Source organism: Ascidia mentula, chromosome 2 (genome assembly GCF_947561715.1).
Source record: "Ascidia mentula chromosome 2, kaAscMent1.1, whole genome shotgun sequence".
NCBI classification, from domain to species: Eukaryota; Metazoa; Chordata; class Ascidiacea; order Phlebobranchia; family Ascidiidae; genus Ascidia; species Ascidia mentula.
This window is the reverse complement of record NC_138567.1, coordinates 5,660,496-5,679,412: the sequence shown is the minus strand read 5'-3', so window position 1 is coordinate 5,679,412 and position 18,917 is coordinate 5,660,496. Positions and strand designations below refer to the sequence as shown.

Genomic DNA, 18,917 nt, shown 5'->3' with positions numbered 1-18,917 from the left:
ACAGTTTGCTTCGTGCGCAGATTGCAAAGGTAAATAAATGTGCAGGACTCGCGTGCATTCTTGTGACCCAACAGTACATCATTTCCTATTGCTCATCGCTAGAAAGAGCGGAAACTATACGAGTTTAACCCAGGCAGGGCTCGGAATTACCCAAGTCGGTTCGACAGCGCCGAAAGCGAGATTAATCGCCTTGCTCGTTTGCGCATGCGCAATAGGCCAGTAAACATGCGTCATAACACCTGATGATGGTTAAGCAGATGTTAACCGAAATATTTGAAAGTGGAAGGCAGGAGTGGAAGACGAACAGTGGCGGACACATTTTTTGCACTTTGTGTCTTTGCTTTGATGAGAATAAAAATGAACCAAAAGTTATGTTTGGTGGGATTGATATTGGTTATTGCAGGTAAGGGGAAGCATTAAACAACGTCTTGTATGTATCATACACGAAATCAACACTTAAAGTTTACACGGGTTTATTTGGAATAAGTAACGTCGTAACTGTACGATAACTATTTCCGATATTTCCCAATGATTTTAGGTTCAAACAACGCACAGAGATGCGCCCTTGAACCAGACGAAATAAACATCATGACTAAGAGCGGAGTCATCAGGACTCCCAATTACATCTACAGCTATTATCCTCCGAACCAACGATGTTATTGGACGTTGCACGGAGCTCCCAATCAAATCCTTGTACTCAGAGTGGAAATGCTGAATACAGGACCACAATCAGTGACATGCAACACAGACTACATCACTTTCCCCAACGGTCAGCATAGGTTTAATGAAACATGGATTGCAACCAGACAAAAACCTGTTATTAGGTGTTCGTCTAGCTTAGTTTTTTTTTCCCCAAGTTATTAGGTGTTCGTCTAGTTTAGTTTATAATTAATTTTTGTTGGTTTGGTGTAATGTTTGCCAGAAAAGTACAGTGCATTAGAATTTAAAAGCGCCTATTTTCCTGTTTGGGCAACGAATCTAGCGATGCACTGTTTGATTATTATCCGACTTTAACAGTTTTGCTGTTGATTATCGCAGGTTTACGGTTGTGCGGAAACAGTGCGCCCAAAAACTGCTACGCATTCGCGCCGGAGGGAATGATGGAACAGGGTTGTGATTACATGCTTCCTAGCTGTGGATGCGGAATGAACGTGTATTCGGTTGATAAATGGCCACCAGTGATCGGGTTTTACTCGAACGCAAGATCAAACTACAAGGGAGCTTCAATCAACTTCACTTTTGTGGACTGCCCGTTGCGTGAGTGTCCCCTGTCTGTTGCAATTGGCCCTGACGATTTCCACCTTATGTAAAATTATACCACAATCACAGAAACGATAGTTTTCAGGCTCAAAACTGACAGTGTATGCATATATAACCTATTTTTGTTGGCCTTTTTAGACTTATGTCTTTTGTAGGTACTGGTATTCCAATATCGCAATGTTTATAAACCTATAGGAAGGGGGTATTTTTGCTGCCTCGCATAGTAATTAATGGTGAACACAACGTTGGTTTTAATGAACACTTTCGAAAGTTAAGTGCCAGAAGAGCAATTCCTATTAACTAGAAATGGGAGTTTGCAATACAATATTCCGCATGTTTTCGTAATTGCTACAAACTGGACAGCAAGCTCTGTGTGTTAACGTATTGATATGATAGCTGTGCAACTGACGTAATTTATGTTACAGATATTACATCGTTGAACATTTCGTCTCCAACGCCTACAGGTAGAACTACGTTTTAAAGTTTTTTCGCTGTGATAGTATTATAACTGCAGAGTTACTTTGTTGTAACTTTGTTTCAATTCGGAAGTAGTGTTGCATTTTCACTAGAAATGGTGAAATTATTTGACTTTTAGATAAACAGACATTGCTTGAAGCTGGCTGGACAGCATTCCGTGTAGCGGTGATTGTTAGTGCCCTTTTCGGAGCCACTTCTGTGATCCTGGCGTTTTTGCTCTACTACGAAAAAAAGTAAGACTTTATCTCTAACAAACACGAATCCTTTATTAAAACCATTAGTATTTTCTTTACTTATGTTGGAAAAAAAATGACTCTTCGAATCTTTGAAAACAAGTTGTTCACTGTTTAGAAAAAAGACCTCTACCGGCCGCAAACAACTTCTTCCCCAACCATCCGATACCTCAAACCGGTCCAAAGAGCCACCTACCGGTCGCCGTGTTCCATCCGCGCGTCCACCACAAACGCCACCGAGCGTTTCTAGCATCGACACCGGTTATGTCAATTCTTTTATTGGCGCTGAAGACCAAAACAGCTACGATTACGTTCAACCAGTGACACACAACACTTCGCATTATGAGCAACCCATCAGCCGCACCTCGGCATATGTCGACATACGTTGAGTTGGAAGACTTAACGCCAAATTGTAAATTTGAAGCGAATTGTGGTATTATTGTATACTTGTTGTTTCTTTCTTATATCTATGGAGTTATCATGATCACAGACAATAAAAAGTTTTGTGTAAATGCAATGTTGTGGCGGCTTTGTTGGATAAAACGCTTTCGTACGATTATTACCATTTGCAACAGCCTTATAGCGTACTTTAAAGAAAAGAAGAACAGTTACGCTCTGCCAAAATGTCATTTACACAATCAAGGTATATAACACACAAAAAAATAGCACGGACTATTTCGTCACCACGGAAAACCGTTTCAGCAGCAAAATTCCAATTCTTCGCGAATTAACGTCACCGCATTTTGAGATTTTCCAGACTAAAACAAACCGTTTATTTTGGTAAGAGTGAACGTAAGGAAGAGGTGAAGTGAGTGATTTCCGTGTTTAAATGGACGACCCGTCGTGTCTAACGATCAAACAGGTAATGAGAATACGTCATCTACCCACAAGACCAATTGTTATTCATCACTAAGGGAAGTGAGGGACTGCTCTTCGCCCGTTCAACGAGACCTGCATCATTCAAATGTATATTAGTAGATGCTTCGTGTTCGTACGTCAGTGTTTATGTAACCAAAAAGTGACGAGAGGCAGGGTGTCGTGAACGTAACTGACCTTATTTTGCGTTAAAGATCCTTTAAATAGCTTAGATTTTCGTTGACATTCCAAGAGTTGAGTTTGACATTTTCAAGGAAAACTAAAAGAAGTTGTATTCCGCTGAGGTAATAGTGTCTACTGGGACGATGCTGGTGTTTCTAATTACTTTCGAAGGTAGGAGTTGCATTGAATTTTTTGCTCTTGGAATAGTTTAACGTTAGCTTGAAACAATTGCGTGAAACAAAATGATTTAATTGTTGTATGTATGTATTCTATGATTGTTACGAAAATTCAAAGCATTTCTTCAACACCATACATGACACCTGCATTGTAACATCTATTTGTAATTGATTGGCGAAATGGTTTTGTATCAATTAACAATTTATAGTTATATGTGAATGCAAGTACTATTTGGTTAGGGCTATTGCTGATCACCGTGAGCGGCCAATGCATGTCCAACAACAGACCACTTACACTTAACAACAGAAGCGGTGTGATCAAGCATCCCAATTATCGCCAGCATTATTACGGCGGAGAAGGTAATACCGGGTACACGTACACATCCAAACAAAGATGCACGTGGGAGATAGAAGCGGAACAATCAGATATTTTGCTTCTACAATTCAACTACTTGGCAACCGGCGTACAGTCAATACACTGTCCGAACAATTTTGTTGTTTTGCCAAATGGTAAGCAAGTGGAAATGCATTTTTATTAAAAATAAACGCAATAATTTGTTAATATTTGCTTTCTGTTGATGACAAAGTGACTCTAATAGGTTTTTTTTTATGATAATGGTTTTGAAATGATCAACTTGGTTCCCATTTTTTGTGCTACTATTTTTATTACCTCTGATATATTATTCCTGTTTACTACTATATATATATATTTCTTTGAGCGACTGGTTGAGGTAAGTCAGATTGTGGACGGGCAAAAAGTGCTGATATCCATTGGTAACAAAGTTACATTTCCTTATCAAGTTATGTTGACCGAAATCAGATGGAAGTTGGAAAGCAAAGGAGGCAGAATTTTTATATAAATAAACACCACGACAACAATATTAATTTATGTCATGTATGGTGGCCCCACGCAAGTTTAATTAAAACCATCGCATTTTGAAGGGTTGCGAATATGCGGAAATAGCAGGCCGAAGAACTGCTACGCCTTCGCGTCGAAAGGTATGATTCATAGTGGATACCCCAAGAATCTTCCTCAGTGCGGCTGCAGCATGCAAATATATGAACTCGACTCGTGGCCGCCGACCATTAGGTTCAGGTCGAATGGTCGGAAAAGTCTGGGAAGATTCGCGGTCAACTACACCCTGGTCCCGTGCCCGCCAGGTAATATATTTGACCGTCATTAACGACAAGAAACTATTGTACGTTTCGGTAAAATCCTATTTGAACAAAGTTGTTTGCAACAATCTATAAAATAAAAGTAACTTTCCACGTTTACTAAAGTTACCTGGCAACGAATAGGAACCTCTGCCCTATAAAAATAAAAGTCCGCGACAATTTGTATCGTGCCAAGATTTCGGCTATTTTAAAACAAGTTTTATGACTTCAAATACAAAACGTGCGATTAGCGATATTACGATACCCCAAAATAGTTGCACGAAATAACCCCTTTCAGATGGGACGAAAGAGTCCCACCCATTTTTACAAGAGAACAGTGTCACGTCCGACGCTACTTAGACACTGTTGTTTACTTCAATCACGTGTTATTATCTTCCGATATAACGAAAATGAATCTTAGCTAACATCGCTGACAATAGTTGCTACTTTATTGCAGAAATGATAACAAACGACACCACGCTACCCGAAGAAAGTAAAACAGGTGACACATTTTTTTCTTACATCACTTGTTACCAGTAATGCATGTAGTGCAACAACTATCAGTTTTAAAGAGATCAAACGTTATGTAAAACTTACGCTTTAACCGCCACAAATTTTTTTTACCAGAAAAAATCATGAGGGAGGCCCAAGAACTTGCACGAAAACACTTGAGTGCTTTCACAGCAGCTGTAATTGTATGCGGTTTTCTTTTAGTCGTGGCAGTTTTTCTCAGCTTTCTGCTCATTCGCGAAAAAAAGTAAGTCACAATTTACGGCACAATAGGAATTTGTGTTCTAGGTCACTGGAACCATTCTTTACAATCTTAAAAATTTTTCAGAAAGTTTCGGACCATCGAGCGCAAAGTGTTGAAATGCCAACCACTAGCTCCACCAAGTGCCACTGATTTAAGAAAAACGCAACCACAACCGGCGCTACCGAGCACAAGTGGAGACCAAGAGTACGTGAACTCAATGGCAACGGAAACCGAAGTGGACGAATATGGTTACGTGAAGCCGAACGTTTTTGGAAACTCCCAGTATGAACGAAGACCGAAGTCGGTCTATGTGGAGTTTAACTGACCGATATCAACAGCGCTTCAATTCACCGCTTCATATCACGATTAACTCATGCACCCGATGCGTCCGACTTGTTTGACCGCTATCTGATAGAGCAACTAAGAAAGGGCGTCGGCGGAAGGCGTGTTTCTTGACTTCACCCTATTAGGGCTTCAAATGACTGGAAAGAAATATGTGACATATGACATGTAATTTACGTCATCTCCAAACCAGCCAATATTTACGATAAAGTTGTGCTCAAAATAACTAGATACAAAAACCAGTGTCAGCTTTAACATTTGTCAACGTCATAAACGGAAATGTGTTTTCCCAAGACCAAACATTAATGTATATCCAATGCATGTCTGAAATTGTTTATCTTGTTTTCTTAAACGAACAGTTTTATTTAAGTCGACATACCGTGCAATAAACGTCCATGCTCAATTTTAATATAAATTTACATTGATAATATTGAAGATTATTTGACTGATATTAAGTCAGGGTCATGATTCAGATCATGTCATACGTCAGACATCGTTAAATGCGGTGGTTGCCTTACATTATCTAGCCGCTCCCTCAGATAGTGAAAGCAGTTCAATGCGAGAACGTCTCGCATAAAAATTCACGCGCATTTGGCAATGTACCAAACCGCTTTCAACAAAAAGCAAAAATGAAACTTCAACAAAATTTGAACCCGTTTGAATTTCCTCTAAAGCCACGACATGCATCGCGTGTTAAGAAGGGAAAGTTTCAGTGAGCGAAACTGCGGAGATAGTAAACGCTGAGCTGCTGTCCGGGTACGCGAAGAAACAAACGCCAAAAAGGGGAAGCGCCTGATGTGCAAGCAGAAACGTGTGGTGACGATCAATCCGTGCCACGAAGTCTTTCCGGAGTTAAAACTTACCCCGCAATACACTAAGCAAAGCGGTTATTATTGAAAACGAATTGTGTATTCAAGGTGGGAGTCAAGCCAGGCGCGCAATGGAGGTTACTCGTTTTAATGGTCGTCCATTTGAAATTAGGAACCCCATTCGTCGATAGCATCGTTTAGACGTTAGAGTTTAGTTTATAAGGGTAGCCTTTACTGTGATTTCCAAGTTATTTTAAGGTTGCCTTGAACAGTACTATACACCGTTACAGGAGCACATACGCAGTTACACATTAGATACATCCGTCATATTATTTCCATTAGGCAGGTTACGTAACAACAGCAAGCATCAAGATCCATGGTCTATGACAACAGTTCCTGTTTGATTCATACCCGTTTTACCCCATGGGGCGCAACTGCGACGTCACGTCATGGTGACGTAACGCAATGTGTATATCAGTGTGTTGAATCACCTTCGTCGGTTGAATAACGACTGGAGTATCTCACTGTAAAATGTTTCTAACAAAACAACAAAAGGATTTTGCTACAGAAAGAAACACAGTTTGGAATATAGCTGAGGCGATTTCGCAACGCCATTATACTGTTTACTAATAAAGTTTAAACCTTTTGCAGTTTTTGATTAGGCAACGTGTAAGAATGGCATTGAAAGTGAGGTTGATGATCAGCTTATATTTGACTGCTCTTACAGGTAACTTGACCAAATAAAGAAAACATGCTAAAAAATGTCCAAAGGTTGTAACAATTAACCTCAGACATGAGTAAAAAACGAATACTATCTGCATGGTATAAGAGCAAATTTCAAGTCGAATTGAACGATGCTTTTATGTTGTAGTTTTGTCAAATAACCCAATGTTTATCTTTATCATGTTTTGCAGTTCTCATAAGCCGAGATGTGAATGCTCAAAACTGCGGCGAACATGCACTGAATAAGAACATTGAGTACTCATTTAATGACAGCGCAACAGTACACACGGTGGTTCATCCAAACATTACTTTAGATAACCACACGAACCAAATGCTAGTAGGGCGTCTTGATATCTTGGAAGCACAAGCAGGAGTTAAAATGCCAGATGGTAAATACTAAAGCATCGCAATGTATAATTTACACGTATTTCCCCCCAAAAAATGTAACTTATACAATACACACATAGTGCACCAGTAATTACATAAAGTTTTAAACCTGAGACTGACACTGCGCATTGCAGGAATTGAATAAATACGAGATCATTTTACAGGTCAAATACTATCGGGTCCACAGAAACCGAGCTGCTACGCCTACCGTTCAACGAACAAGTCTTGTCCAGTCAATATTAATGGGTCATTGTTTAGAATTTTAACACTGGTACCTCCAACAAACATCCTGAATTTTACCGTGACTGTCAACGCGAGTGCTAAGATAGGGCAAGTTTTCAGATTCAGCTACACAATCATAAACTGTACGACAGGTTGGTGACCTTGTGAATCAAATTTCAATGAAAACTAAATTACATTCTATTGAGAGCTGCAGACAGGTGTGCACGCTGTTTCGACCTATATAAGGTCTCCTTCTGCACTGATGAGACCTTACATTAGGTAGAAAAAGTGTGCACACCTGTTTGCAACTCTTGATGATAATTATGGCTCTTTTGCATGCATTAGATGTCATTATTCATTTGGCAAAGACTACAGGAGATAACGGTTTTAAAAAACGCTTTGCTTGGTTTGGTATTATGGTTCACAAAACTTCAACCAGCAAACTTGCCCAGTTTTAATGCAACTTCTAATCCCAGCTTACATTCATCAACACCTTATCACATATAACTGCATTAAGAAGACACGTCTGTCACCTATTATGAGATACATACAAAGTTACCACACACATGCATTTCTGCAGCTCCTGTAGATCCTGTAACTCCTGTAATGTCCAATGTCACCGTCACCGTCAACGGTACAACGGCCGCCCCACCCATAAACGATGTTCTACCAGTAGGAGCTATTGTGGGAATATCCGTCGGCATACCTTTGGCGCTGGTGGCAGTCTTTGTTGTTGCTTGTGTTTGTGTAAGGTAAGATTTCACCACAAATAGGTTTAAATTCGCCTGTTTTACAACTGCACATCAACTTGGCAACTCGCAGAGATTTATTCACGTTTTGTGTTGTTTTCAGAAAGAGCAAAAGTTCCACCCACAGCAAGCGAGGTGAGGATAAGTTAAAATATACAAACGTGCTATTGTGTCATTGGCGTCTTGCGTTTTAAGTAAACGTTATATTGGATATCTTTTAGCGGCACATGTGGTGACCACAAATAGCACTACACGCAGTGTAGACACCTCTTTAAATGTTTACTTTCCAATAGGGAGCATGAGACCTATTGCAACTAGCAGTAACAACAGAGAAGAGGGTGCTGGTGGTGATGAAGAGAAAGGGACACAACATGTTGCACCAGTACCAAAACGCCAGGCTTCGGAGGAGCAGCCCATGTATATCAATGTTGGCGCCAAGGGTGAGGCGCAGAGAGAACCCGTGCCTCCTCATGACAGCATTTACGTGAACGAGGCCGCAGACGAGGCGGTGTACGAGGCACCGATACAGAACCAATCGCCGGTGAACCCAACGTATATGAACATGTGAATGTTGGGACACACATGCGTCTGTGATGACGAGAAACTTCAATCACTTTTTGTGTCAATGTGTCATTGTTATCATACGTCTTACTTCGACGTGATTTATAATTTGGCGTGCGTGAAAAAGAACTATCTTTTTCCTTCAATCCACCGTGTTATCATGTGTTTGGACTCATTTGTTGTAATAAACCTTTGTACCAATTTAGCGTATTTTATGGATAGCTGGTTGCTGGTATGCGTGACGTTTTGTAAGACGTTTCCTGGGTATAAGAATGTCCCGAGATAGAACAAAGAAGCAGGAAGTAATTGTCTGGATCAAAGTACAAACTCGTAACTTATGAATTGCTGCCACTGGGGATAGCTCCAGCAAAACAACCAACTAGGACACACATGTGTCTTACTGGTACAAAAAGGCATAGAAAATAGCTATGAAAAAACTCGTAAATGTTTTGGTTTTCGTCACAACACAGTTTTATTTATCCCCAATCGATTTGGCCGAAATGTCACAACGAATAACGTTCGCTTTGGCCATCCCAGGTCTGAATCAGATGTTACCGCTTCACCTAAATTCAAACCATCTGCCAAATAGTGATACCATTATAGCTCCACTCGAACCAAAAACGCAACGATCGTGCAATTGTCGGCAACGAGAGTTAACTGCGATCACGAAATCGGCTGAATATAAAAATCATAACTTCATGAATGCGGTCACAGCACGAACGATGTCGTTACTTTTTTAGTGGGGGGTAAAGTAAAAGCGAGCGTGTGGTGATCTGGACAGCCGTGCTTCTGACGTCACGTGTAATATAGTCGCAGGATTGAGATTTTTGATCGCTCAATATCCACAAATAGCGGGCACGTCGCTCAGCTGTAGTAATGTTTTTGGATCGCATAGTTGGCAGAATTTTAATTAGAGTTTAAATTTACCAAAACTTCATTTTTTGCAGTGTATTACCAAAGAAAAACAGGTTTTTCTAATAGTGTGGGGAAAACATGTTTACAATAAAAACTCAAGTTGTTGGATTATTGATTGTACTTGGCACAGTTTGTACAGGTAAGCAATGCTTTTTTGATATTTTATACAGTTCTTTTATTCATTACTTGAATTTCAGTAAGCGGACAGCAGTCCGCAAGACTTTCGTGCCAAATACCCGTGGAACAGCGAACCATTGCCAACCTGAAAGGTATAATAATACCACCTCTTACCAACGGAACTTACCCCCCCAATCAGAAGTGCGACTGGACCTTTGCAGTTAACCCGACGGAACAAATTGTGGTTCTAAGAATTGTGAACCTCGATTTAGAGAGTAATACCCAAAAATGTCCACAAACTGGTTTGTGCACGAATACTCAGTGTACCGACATCCTCGCGTTGAACACGGGTAATTACTTGCGTTTTGACATTACACGTAAATTGTATTGTTTCCACTGATCTTGTTACGCTAAAACTATGCTGCAGAATATCTGAATGAGTACATTAAATGTTAGTATTAGGTAGACTCTAGCTAAGAATGTGGTTAGCGACTTTATGGGGAATTAAATGTTGCATTCGAATAACCACTGTTTTTTCTAAAATACCTTCTTCTCCACAGGACCAAACGCCACATTGAACCTATGTGGAACGATCCAACAGTCCTTATGCTACGTCATGCAAACACCAAGCACGAGGGCGAAAAACATTGCGCCAAGTGTGTCGCGATATTGCGGTTCGGTGAACGGATACCTGACAAGCACCAACAATCACTTCGGTATTACATTTTACGCTGACGCTCTCAACTCAAGAACGGGATTCATACTCGCTTACAGCGTGATTAACGTTGTAAACGCCGGGATCGCAATGGGTACATTTCGTTTGTTTGGCAATATTACGCCTATTGTACATGTCTAAAAGCAGCTTTTCGTTGTCTCAACAGATCCGCCGCAACCGGTGACTCCATTGTTTGATCCAGTGGCATCTACAAGCCGGAGTGTGCGAACAAGCACCATTGTACGAACAACTGCACTGCCAACCATTTCATCAACAATACCGATAACCGCCCGTACACAATTGACTTCTACACTTGGTGCACTCCAAAGTACAACTGAAGTGACAACATCAACAACAATACCCTTATCATCATCATTAACAACATCAACAATGCCAACAATGCCAACAATGTCAACAACGATAGCAAAACTGACTTCGACCGGTTTGGCGACGACACCGCAAACGAGGACACCAGGAGCAATTGATAGTACGTGGGATTGTTCGAAATGTGCCAACGAACGTTTACCCTAGACTTACTTTTTGCATTTAGGTCGAAGTATTCTATATGTGATGGCAGGAGTCATAGCCTTTCTGATGTTTGGAACTACATTGGCAGTTGTTATATTGTGTGTGAAAAGGTAAGGGATCGACCTAACGCTATATTCTATTATTTCACTTCTCATATTGCAACACCCCTGCTATTATTAGAAATTTGGGTGCGTTCGGTCAGAAGCAAATCACTATTTGTGACTAAAGAATATCTTCGAACGTTAAATTGGGTCATGACTAATATTTTAAAGCATTTCACAAAAATTAAAGGAAGATTATTTTTGGAAAATCTTAAGCGCATGGCGGTCCCCGAGTCTGCGCTGAAACATGTGCAGTGTCATCGCAGACCAGACACTGCTGGTGATACCAATTTCCTGGAATTATTGCTTTACCGCGACACATTATATCTTTCCAGTGCCCAACTTATACAAGGAAATGAGTTGGCCACCGGAATAGTTGACACGAGATAATTATAAATGTTGTGTTCCAAATGTCGCAAAGATATTCACAATGAAAACAGTTTCCCAGAAGGGAGTATGCTGGCATTCTTGACCTTACTTTCAAAAGTTAATGCCCTACGTTTCTGTTCACGACTATCTCTAAAAATATTTGTGTCCTCAGTTCAAAATACCTTAAACCTTCGCAACAAACACAGGAGAATTGCGAATTTAGGAACACGAATAGAGGGTTTACTCATAACTCTGAGACTAAACGGATTGGCTCATAGTACTGATAACAATGACATGTTTTACGTATTGCCGAAACGTTTTAAATAAATAAAACATGCCAATGTTTTCATAACCATGGGTCAGTCTGTTTATTCTCAGCATTACGAATACATATGATAACAAGTTACTTTTCGTTGCAAGACACTTACACAAGACCCGCAAAGAGGAGAAAAGAAGAAGAGATGAAGAGGAAGTCATGAACCCGTACGTGATGTCAGACCCAGTTCCCTACAACCGTCCAGCAACAACAACAACAACTTTCCAACAAATAAAACACGATGAAACTTACAGTGACGCAAACGACAACAGCATTTCAAGGAGCTACGTCACGGCTAATGACGTCACAATGTTCGCAGAAGGCAAAGTTATCACTGACCATGATGTGTATTGCTGTGTGACCGTGCATAAGAAGGCGGTTAGCGAACGGGAGATGGTGAACAACATACTGTACGAAAGTGCCGGGCCCGCATATGGACACGGCAGCAGGAACAACAGCGACAAGGACACGGGAAAACTCCCTGCTTTGCCAAATACTGGGGTTTAAAATTGTAAACGAGTTTCTTTTGAAGCATGCGTGCATTACTGAAACGCGGGTGTAGCGAGAGATGTACTTTGGTACCTGGAAAGGTCTAGTGACCACACAAAGATTCAACGCACGTTCTCTTGTTTCTGACAAACGCAGTAATTACTTTTTTTCTGCGCATTGCGAAGTTGTGTTACAAAGGAAAGGGGCCGAAATACAAAAACTTTTTATCAAAAATGGTTCAAGGTTTTTTTCGTACAGCACTTGGAAAATGATTTAGTCCAGTCAAGTAACAGGAAATATAGTAGAAAAAAATGGTAATGAACATTACGACAGCCGCAATATTAGCGTACTTGGTAGCAGTTACAAGTAAGTAAGGGCAGCATCCTAAACATGTCAATGCATATAAATTCGGCATTTTTAGGTTTAACTACAGTCGCCCAGTCGGCGTGCGACATTCCGGCTTCGCAGCATAACTTAATGGGATTTTCTGGTTTTCTGACTTCCCCGAATTATGGAGGAAACAAAACTTACCCGAAAAATCAGGAATGTGGTTGGAAATTTGATGCAGATATCAACACACAGTTCGTGGTGATTGAGTTTCAATTCATGGATGTTCCTTGCTCTGACGAAGTTACGTTTAGCATAGGTATGAAGATATTTGTTTATCTATCACTGGTCACCGCACAAAACGAAAGTCCTGCCGGATATTTTGTTGACTTTTGTTGTAAGTCACACCATAGCTGCACTGATGAGACCTATCAGGTCGAAACAATGGCCACGTCTGCAGCTCAGTATAAAAACATAATTGGCTCCAATGGCTCTTTTGCACATATAATAATTGGCTCCAATCCTCTATTCCTTACATGTTTTTAAGTTTGATATGAATATACGTATTCCCGTGACGTTAGTTGCATGTTTTGTATCATTACAAAATTTACGATTTGTAGAAATTTGAACACGCTGTGTTTTAGTTGACCCATTTTTGCGATGCGGAAGTCCCGAATCTTTCTTTCAATGTTACGCTCTGGTGAGCCCACGTGTGATTCCGCATCATTGCAGCAGACAAGCGAGGCAAAAGGGAATTTGTAACAAAAAGTTTATGCGTAAAATATTGATTGAAGATTCTTCGTACAACGTTTTCTTTCATTCGGACGGATTTAAAGAAGGAAGAGGTTTCAATATCTCTTATCACGTGATAAGTTGCAAAGGTAAAATTAATAAATATTTTTACATTAATTTTACGTTGAGATATGTTTTGTCAAGTATAGGCTAGATTGCCGGTGCAATTCATTGCTAGTTAATTGTTCCCGATGAATAGCTTTCCGTGTTAATGTATTATTTTTTACAGTTGTGCCAAAGTTGCAGTTTCTAGCAATGCATCACGTTCGATAACGTAAGCAAGCTAATGTCGTGACATAAACTTTAAACTATCATTACTATTTAGATCCCGATCCAGTTGTCAACCAAACGACACCAAGCGTTCAAATTGCTCACAACAACGCCAAAACTCCAGGTACAAGTGTGACACGGGTTTTATGCGTTTGACACGAAAGTTTAGTAACTTACTTTGTTTGCGAAGGACCAGAACACGATGGATTTAACACAACTGCTACCGTCATTGTTGGTGTTATAGTAATTTTGGTTGTATTTCTGGCTGTCGGTATTGTAGTCAGATTAAGGTAAGCAATCATTCAAATCTTATATGTCATTTTTTTGGAAATTTATATTTTCTGAAAAACGGCAAAAACGTAAAAAACTGCTTTCTTGTAACACCTATATTTTGTGTTGCAGAAAAAAACGGAAATTTAAACACCTTGCCGGCCAATCAGGTGTGTTTTGTGCCCGCATTGCATGCAAATGAACTCAGCCGAAACCTCGTGGCATTCTAAACCAATTACGTTATAGGTGCGGCTGTTGCTAACCATTACGTTGACATCAGTTACCCAGAAGATACTGGCTCTGATGTGCGTACGTATAGAGAGAATCAAATGCACTCCGTTTACGCCACCATGCGGCCATCGATCACCACAGTGAGCAGCGTTTATGAATTCATGTTGCCACGCAACGCCCAAGGGAGCTGAAATTTACTCAACGTTGGTTGCACGCCACGTAATTTTTGATACAAATCGACCTAGTATTTTTACATGTGTGATGTGTTTTCGTCGCCAAATATAAAACTTACTGCTCTGGGTATAAACCTGGTCATATGTTTCCAATGATAATATCAGTCGGGCACTGATGCTTCAAAATCAAATGCATCTGCAGCAAGTGGTGAACAGTGCGAAGCAGCACAGATGCATATGGAGTGATTATTGTTTTGAAGGTGTCGATAAGGCTTTAAACCGACTTTGCTTTCGAAACGTATGGTAGACGCTCGCTATTGGCCTTATCTAATCTACACACTATCCTTTGGCGCTAACATGTTAATCGAACCCTGTGTAACCCTCGATCCTGTCGTTATTGACGGCGCGCATAATCACACATACAGCAAAGCATATACAAAATCGACGCAACCACATGAAGCGCCGGCAATTATCATAAGGATGACAAATGTTCTTGTTCGGCCCGGTATTACAACAATGCATTGTTGAGGGTGCTTGCTATTAGTACTGGACGTTGTTATGATACCGAGCAAACGTTGAGGTTGTTTACAATACTAATAGATTGGACAGCATGAGTTTAAGTGCAAGGGTGTTAGTCACATGCGCAGGTAAGATTAGAAGATATAAGTACAATATGTATGGCCATGCTTAGGCATTATTACTTTAACTCCTAAAACCAGCAATAACAGAAAGGTACGCGGAAATTTATGATCAATTCAAAAAACCAGGCATATTGAACATTGATAAAAGCTTGCAAGTCCTTTCACTACACTTTTAAGCAAACTTTGCCCATAGTATAGAAGTATGCTTTGTCAGGTACCTAATTGCACATTCTTATCAGTTGCATTGGTTTCGGTGGAAGGACAAAATACAACTTTGTCACCGTTGGAAACGACCTTTGACGATGTCACTCGAATCGATGCTCTGCCACGCGACGATGGAAAATACCAATACCTTCCAATTGTTATTGGAGTAGGAGCGGGTTCTATTGTCATTGTAGTCATCACTCTGGCTGTAGTGTGTTTCATACGAAAATGGCAAGTACAAAATGTTGCTAAAAACTGCGTTTTTTGTCTTGACGTTTTGAATCAACACGACAGGTCGAAAAAACGCCGTGATCTCAAGAAGCACGACTTTAATCGACCCCACGGAAACACATACACGCCTGTGGAGTTCAACTACGGGACCATAGACCCAAGACTGGATGGACTTTCACTGTCTGCTGCTAGTTCGGCTCTAAGTCTCTCAAGTTCACCAGCCAGTAGCCCGAGGGGCGATCCACAGCACAGCACGTTCGCGAGCCAAGAACAGGACTCTGGAGACAGAGTCCGGAGGAGTCGGAGGAGCAGGAAGAAGTTTCTCGATACAGGGATGGAGAATATTGAAGAGGAGGACGACGACGCATTGTCGCAACGCGTGATTCTGGATAACGTTATGTACCTTAAGTCGCACGTGGATCCCGAGACTGCGAGCATTCATTCAACAACTTCGTTTCGGAATAAGTAACGCACAACCATTTTGCATTGTCTTTTTAACCGTGCTCACACGTTGGTAAGCAATTAGTGTTTGGACCTGTGCGCTTCTGCCTATCATATAAACAATAGTTTGCACGACAAAATCCGCAACAGCGGTGATTCATTCATCGGGTGCTGTATCAGGAAAGGAACGGTTAGCGCTCTGCGTATCGACGCAGTTAGATCATTATACCAACGTACGTCGCGTTCGGCGTATAAACAAAGGCACGAAAATGGTTATTTCGTGTACACAGCAACATAACATGAACATCACTCGTTTGATTAAAGGTTTCCCAACTTCGTTTCTCAGTTTCATGTCTGGTCATTGTTTATTTGCTTTTGCGCAAGTGATGTAGATGATCTTGCTAACTTTATTCTTTAAAACTTTACGATTTTCAATTTAATATCTGTAAGAGGTAGTGTTCGGATCTGTACGGATGTTGTCAGTCAACATTTAAAATTTATCAATGATAACTAAAAGCTGGAAGTAAGCTGAACAGGAAAAACTACAAAACAATGTGAGAGGTGGAATTTCTTTTTAATTAACATAGAACCAGATTTAGAAAGTGAAGCCGCGTCAAATCACGAGACGTTTTCGTGCGTAAAATATTCACCACGAAAGGAATGCGAAAAATATTAATACCAGCAAACGTTGTTTGAGTCATTGCTCAAGGGTTTAGTTTACATAACCAAAGGGGGTGGTAACGTAAACGTTTGTATAGGGCGTTACGACAGTTTATCTGGGGAGAGATACTTACAGACGATTCAGTTGAAAGTTTGTCCCCCATGGTCACGTTTACGTCACCGCGTTGAAAAGTAGTGCAACTATTGAATTTAGACGACACAGAAAGTAAGTTTAAAACGAGAAAAAATCATGCGCCAAAGATGCGGACACAAAGCTTTGAGACACCTCCTAACTCTAGTCCTTGCTTTGTCAATCACAACTAAAGGCAAGTTAAAAAAAGAGCTTTATTGAATTTGCGTGCGGGTTGAAAGCATTCAAGTCAACAACAAAAAATGCCATCAACAAGCATATACGTAGCTCTTTTCCAGTGTTTAATTTCCTTTATTACACCAGGTGTCTGCGTAGTATTCGGAAATGCACCGCCAAGTTCAACTACAATCGCAAGACGAAGTATGGCCAGAGTTGCACGCTCATTAGTCGTAAAAAGTAAGAAAATTCTCGTTAGTAGAGATTTTGTACAGTGAGTGCCGAAATGCAATACTTTGACCTGTTTAAAAACTACTGAATGCCTCATTGGGCGTACTTGCTGTAAGGGTATAAATTAATACGCCTTGATTAAAATATATTAACGTCTGTCAGATAGGAAAACCTACTGCAGTGGGATTTTGCAACCCACGACCACCCGATCCACTGTGAGTTACTCATCTTCAAGGAATTTTGAATGTACAATAACTATAGGCGTCAGTAACAAGTTCAACGGAGCTCAGGTCAAAATGACAAGCGGAACGATTGCTGGAATTTCTACGAAATCTTGTGGGTAAAGTAAAAACTGTGGCTGGATCAATAAGCAACTGTGTTTATTTTGCTTCTAGCGACAGCTTCCACATGTTTGGTTCTTGCACGAGATGGGGATTTCACTCCAAGCAGGTGTCTGACTTCATGTCCTGTGTACTACCCAGCGCAATGGTCAAATATTACCTTGAGGGCATTTTCCTTTTACAAGAGAATAAGCTTTGAGTACAAGGCCTGCTCGACAGGTACAAATAACCCGATTAATATGTCTATTATAACATATAGATTAGGACATACGAAACAGTGGTTTTCTGTTGTTGCTACAGTGGTAACAACAGCAACAACAACAACAAAAACAAAAGCCGCAAAAACAACATTACAGATGCCAGTGACCGAATCAAAAATACCAAACAACTTCAACACGCCTGTATTTTCAAATCCAACCGTTGGAAAAACGCCTGGTGAGTCGACATTACGATGCGTTTGTCTGCGTCTATTAATGGTTTATTTGTGTTTATTTTCAGAAGCTTTCACCCAAGACGATCGTTTCAAAACGGAACCACAGCATCAAGGTGTCTTACTGCCAGCTGTGTTAGGTTCAGTCATAGGTGTGCTGACAGTTGGGTTGATTTTATCGTTTGCTATCTGGCGGTAAGAACAACTTTTAGCGTAACTCAAACTTTGATTAGAAATTAAGGTAAACGTAACTGAAATTCAGGAGATCTTCTGCAAGACAGAGCAATTTCAGAAAGGAAATGAGAAGCCTCAAAGTATTGGTTCAACTAGGAACTGCTCCACGTAAATTCATTGCTGCATGCATAATTCACTAAGATTAAAAGTTAACCTAACATGGAATTTAACCTTACAGAATCGCCAACGTCAGAAAGTCCACAGTCACCGTCAAATCCGGCCACTTATCAAGAACACGCTTACGAGCAACCGATACCGTTGCAGGGGTACGAATGCATGGACTTGGAATGACTAGAATGCCGATTTTGAATATTTTTATTAACTTGTGACGAATTTTCATTAACGTCGTTTTGTAAAAAACTGTGGAATAAGCTTATACTCTTACACACAAATATGCAATACAAGTCGTCCACCAATACATGTCGAGTTGAAAGACTGGTTTTCAGTTTTGTATTTTAGGGTTTAAAATCAAAGCAGACTGGAACGAATTAGGGTTCAGTTTACGCACGGTTTTGTTTTAAATTTTACCAGCAAGCTGTCCGTCAAAGCTATGATTCTATCCAAATTAGCAAAATCGTTGCAGATGTTAAAAATTAGCGGCCCGTTTCATCCATTTGACACATACTACGTGGTTAAACCTGATTGTTCAGCTCACCTCCAAGCATTGTGCTTTGCACATATTTTGGGTTGGCGCGGAT

General features: G+C 40.4%; 7 protein-coding genes across 14 annotated transcripts in view; 6 read left to right on the top strand and 1 right to left on the bottom strand.

Moving 5' to 3' along the window:
- The window catches only part of LOC145889249 (nesprin-1-like), a 197,458-nt gene that overhangs the window by 89,933 nt on the left and 88,608 nt on the right, over positions 1 to 18,917 (bottom strand). The gene's annotated exons all lie outside the window — the stretch shown is intronic.
- Positions 288 to 2,359, top strand: LOC145889829 (uncharacterized). The gene is made up of 6 exons (XM_082980866.1): positions 288 to 403; positions 539 to 769; positions 1,039 to 1,257; positions 1,686 to 1,724; positions 1,856 to 1,970; positions 2,089 to 2,359. Exons 1-6 carry the CDS (start codon positions 346 to 348, stop codon positions 2,357 to 2,359), a joined length of 933 nt encoding a protein of 310 aa, XP_082836992.1. The 5' UTR covers positions 288 to 345.
- LOC145889775 (uncharacterized) lies at positions 3,040 to 5,766 on the top strand. The gene is made up of 6 exons (XM_082980806.1): positions 3,040 to 3,179; positions 3,425 to 3,694; positions 4,127 to 4,345; positions 4,797 to 4,841; positions 4,967 to 5,096; positions 5,178 to 5,766. The coding sequence occupies exons 1-6, from the start codon at positions 3,152 to 3,154 to the stop codon at positions 5,416 to 5,418; spliced, it is 933 nt and encodes a 310-aa protein (XP_082836932.1). The 5' UTR covers positions 3,040 to 3,151; the 3' UTR covers positions 5,419 to 5,766.
- On the top strand, positions 6,900 to 9,080 carry LOC145889761 (uncharacterized). The gene is made up of 6 exons (XM_082980790.1): positions 6,900 to 6,971; positions 7,159 to 7,356; positions 7,519 to 7,728; positions 8,157 to 8,328; positions 8,429 to 8,460; positions 8,619 to 9,080. The coding sequence occupies exons 1-6, from the start codon at positions 6,920 to 6,922 to the stop codon at positions 8,891 to 8,893; spliced, it is 939 nt and encodes a 312-aa protein (XP_082836916.1). The 5' UTR covers positions 6,900 to 6,919; the 3' UTR covers positions 8,894 to 9,080.
- On the top strand, positions 9,880 to 12,454 carry LOC145888893 (uncharacterized). Its single transcript, XM_082979763.1, has 6 exons — positions 9,880 to 9,940; positions 9,999 to 10,268; positions 10,479 to 10,727; positions 10,800 to 11,120; positions 11,184 to 11,271; positions 12,052 to 12,454. Exons 1-6 carry the CDS (start codon positions 9,880 to 9,882, stop codon positions 12,452 to 12,454), a joined length of 1,392 nt encoding a protein of 463 aa, XP_082835889.1.
- On the top strand, positions 12,680 to 14,517 carry LOC145888892 (uncharacterized). The gene is made up of 7 exons (XM_082979762.1): positions 12,680 to 12,802; positions 12,858 to 13,082; positions 13,408 to 13,644; positions 13,881 to 13,949; positions 14,016 to 14,115; positions 14,228 to 14,265; positions 14,342 to 14,517. Exons 1-7 carry the CDS (start codon positions 12,748 to 12,750, stop codon positions 14,515 to 14,517), a joined length of 900 nt encoding a protein of 299 aa, XP_082835888.1. The 5' UTR covers positions 12,680 to 12,747.
- Positions 17,417 to 18,521, top strand: LOC145890407 (uncharacterized). Its single transcript, XM_082981398.1, has 6 exons — positions 17,417 to 17,550; positions 17,610 to 17,774; positions 17,856 to 17,990; positions 18,054 to 18,180; positions 18,248 to 18,327; positions 18,398 to 18,521. Exons 1-6 carry the CDS (start codon positions 17,511 to 17,513, stop codon positions 18,508 to 18,510), a joined length of 660 nt encoding a protein of 219 aa, XP_082837524.1. The 5' UTR covers positions 17,417 to 17,510; the 3' UTR covers positions 18,511 to 18,521.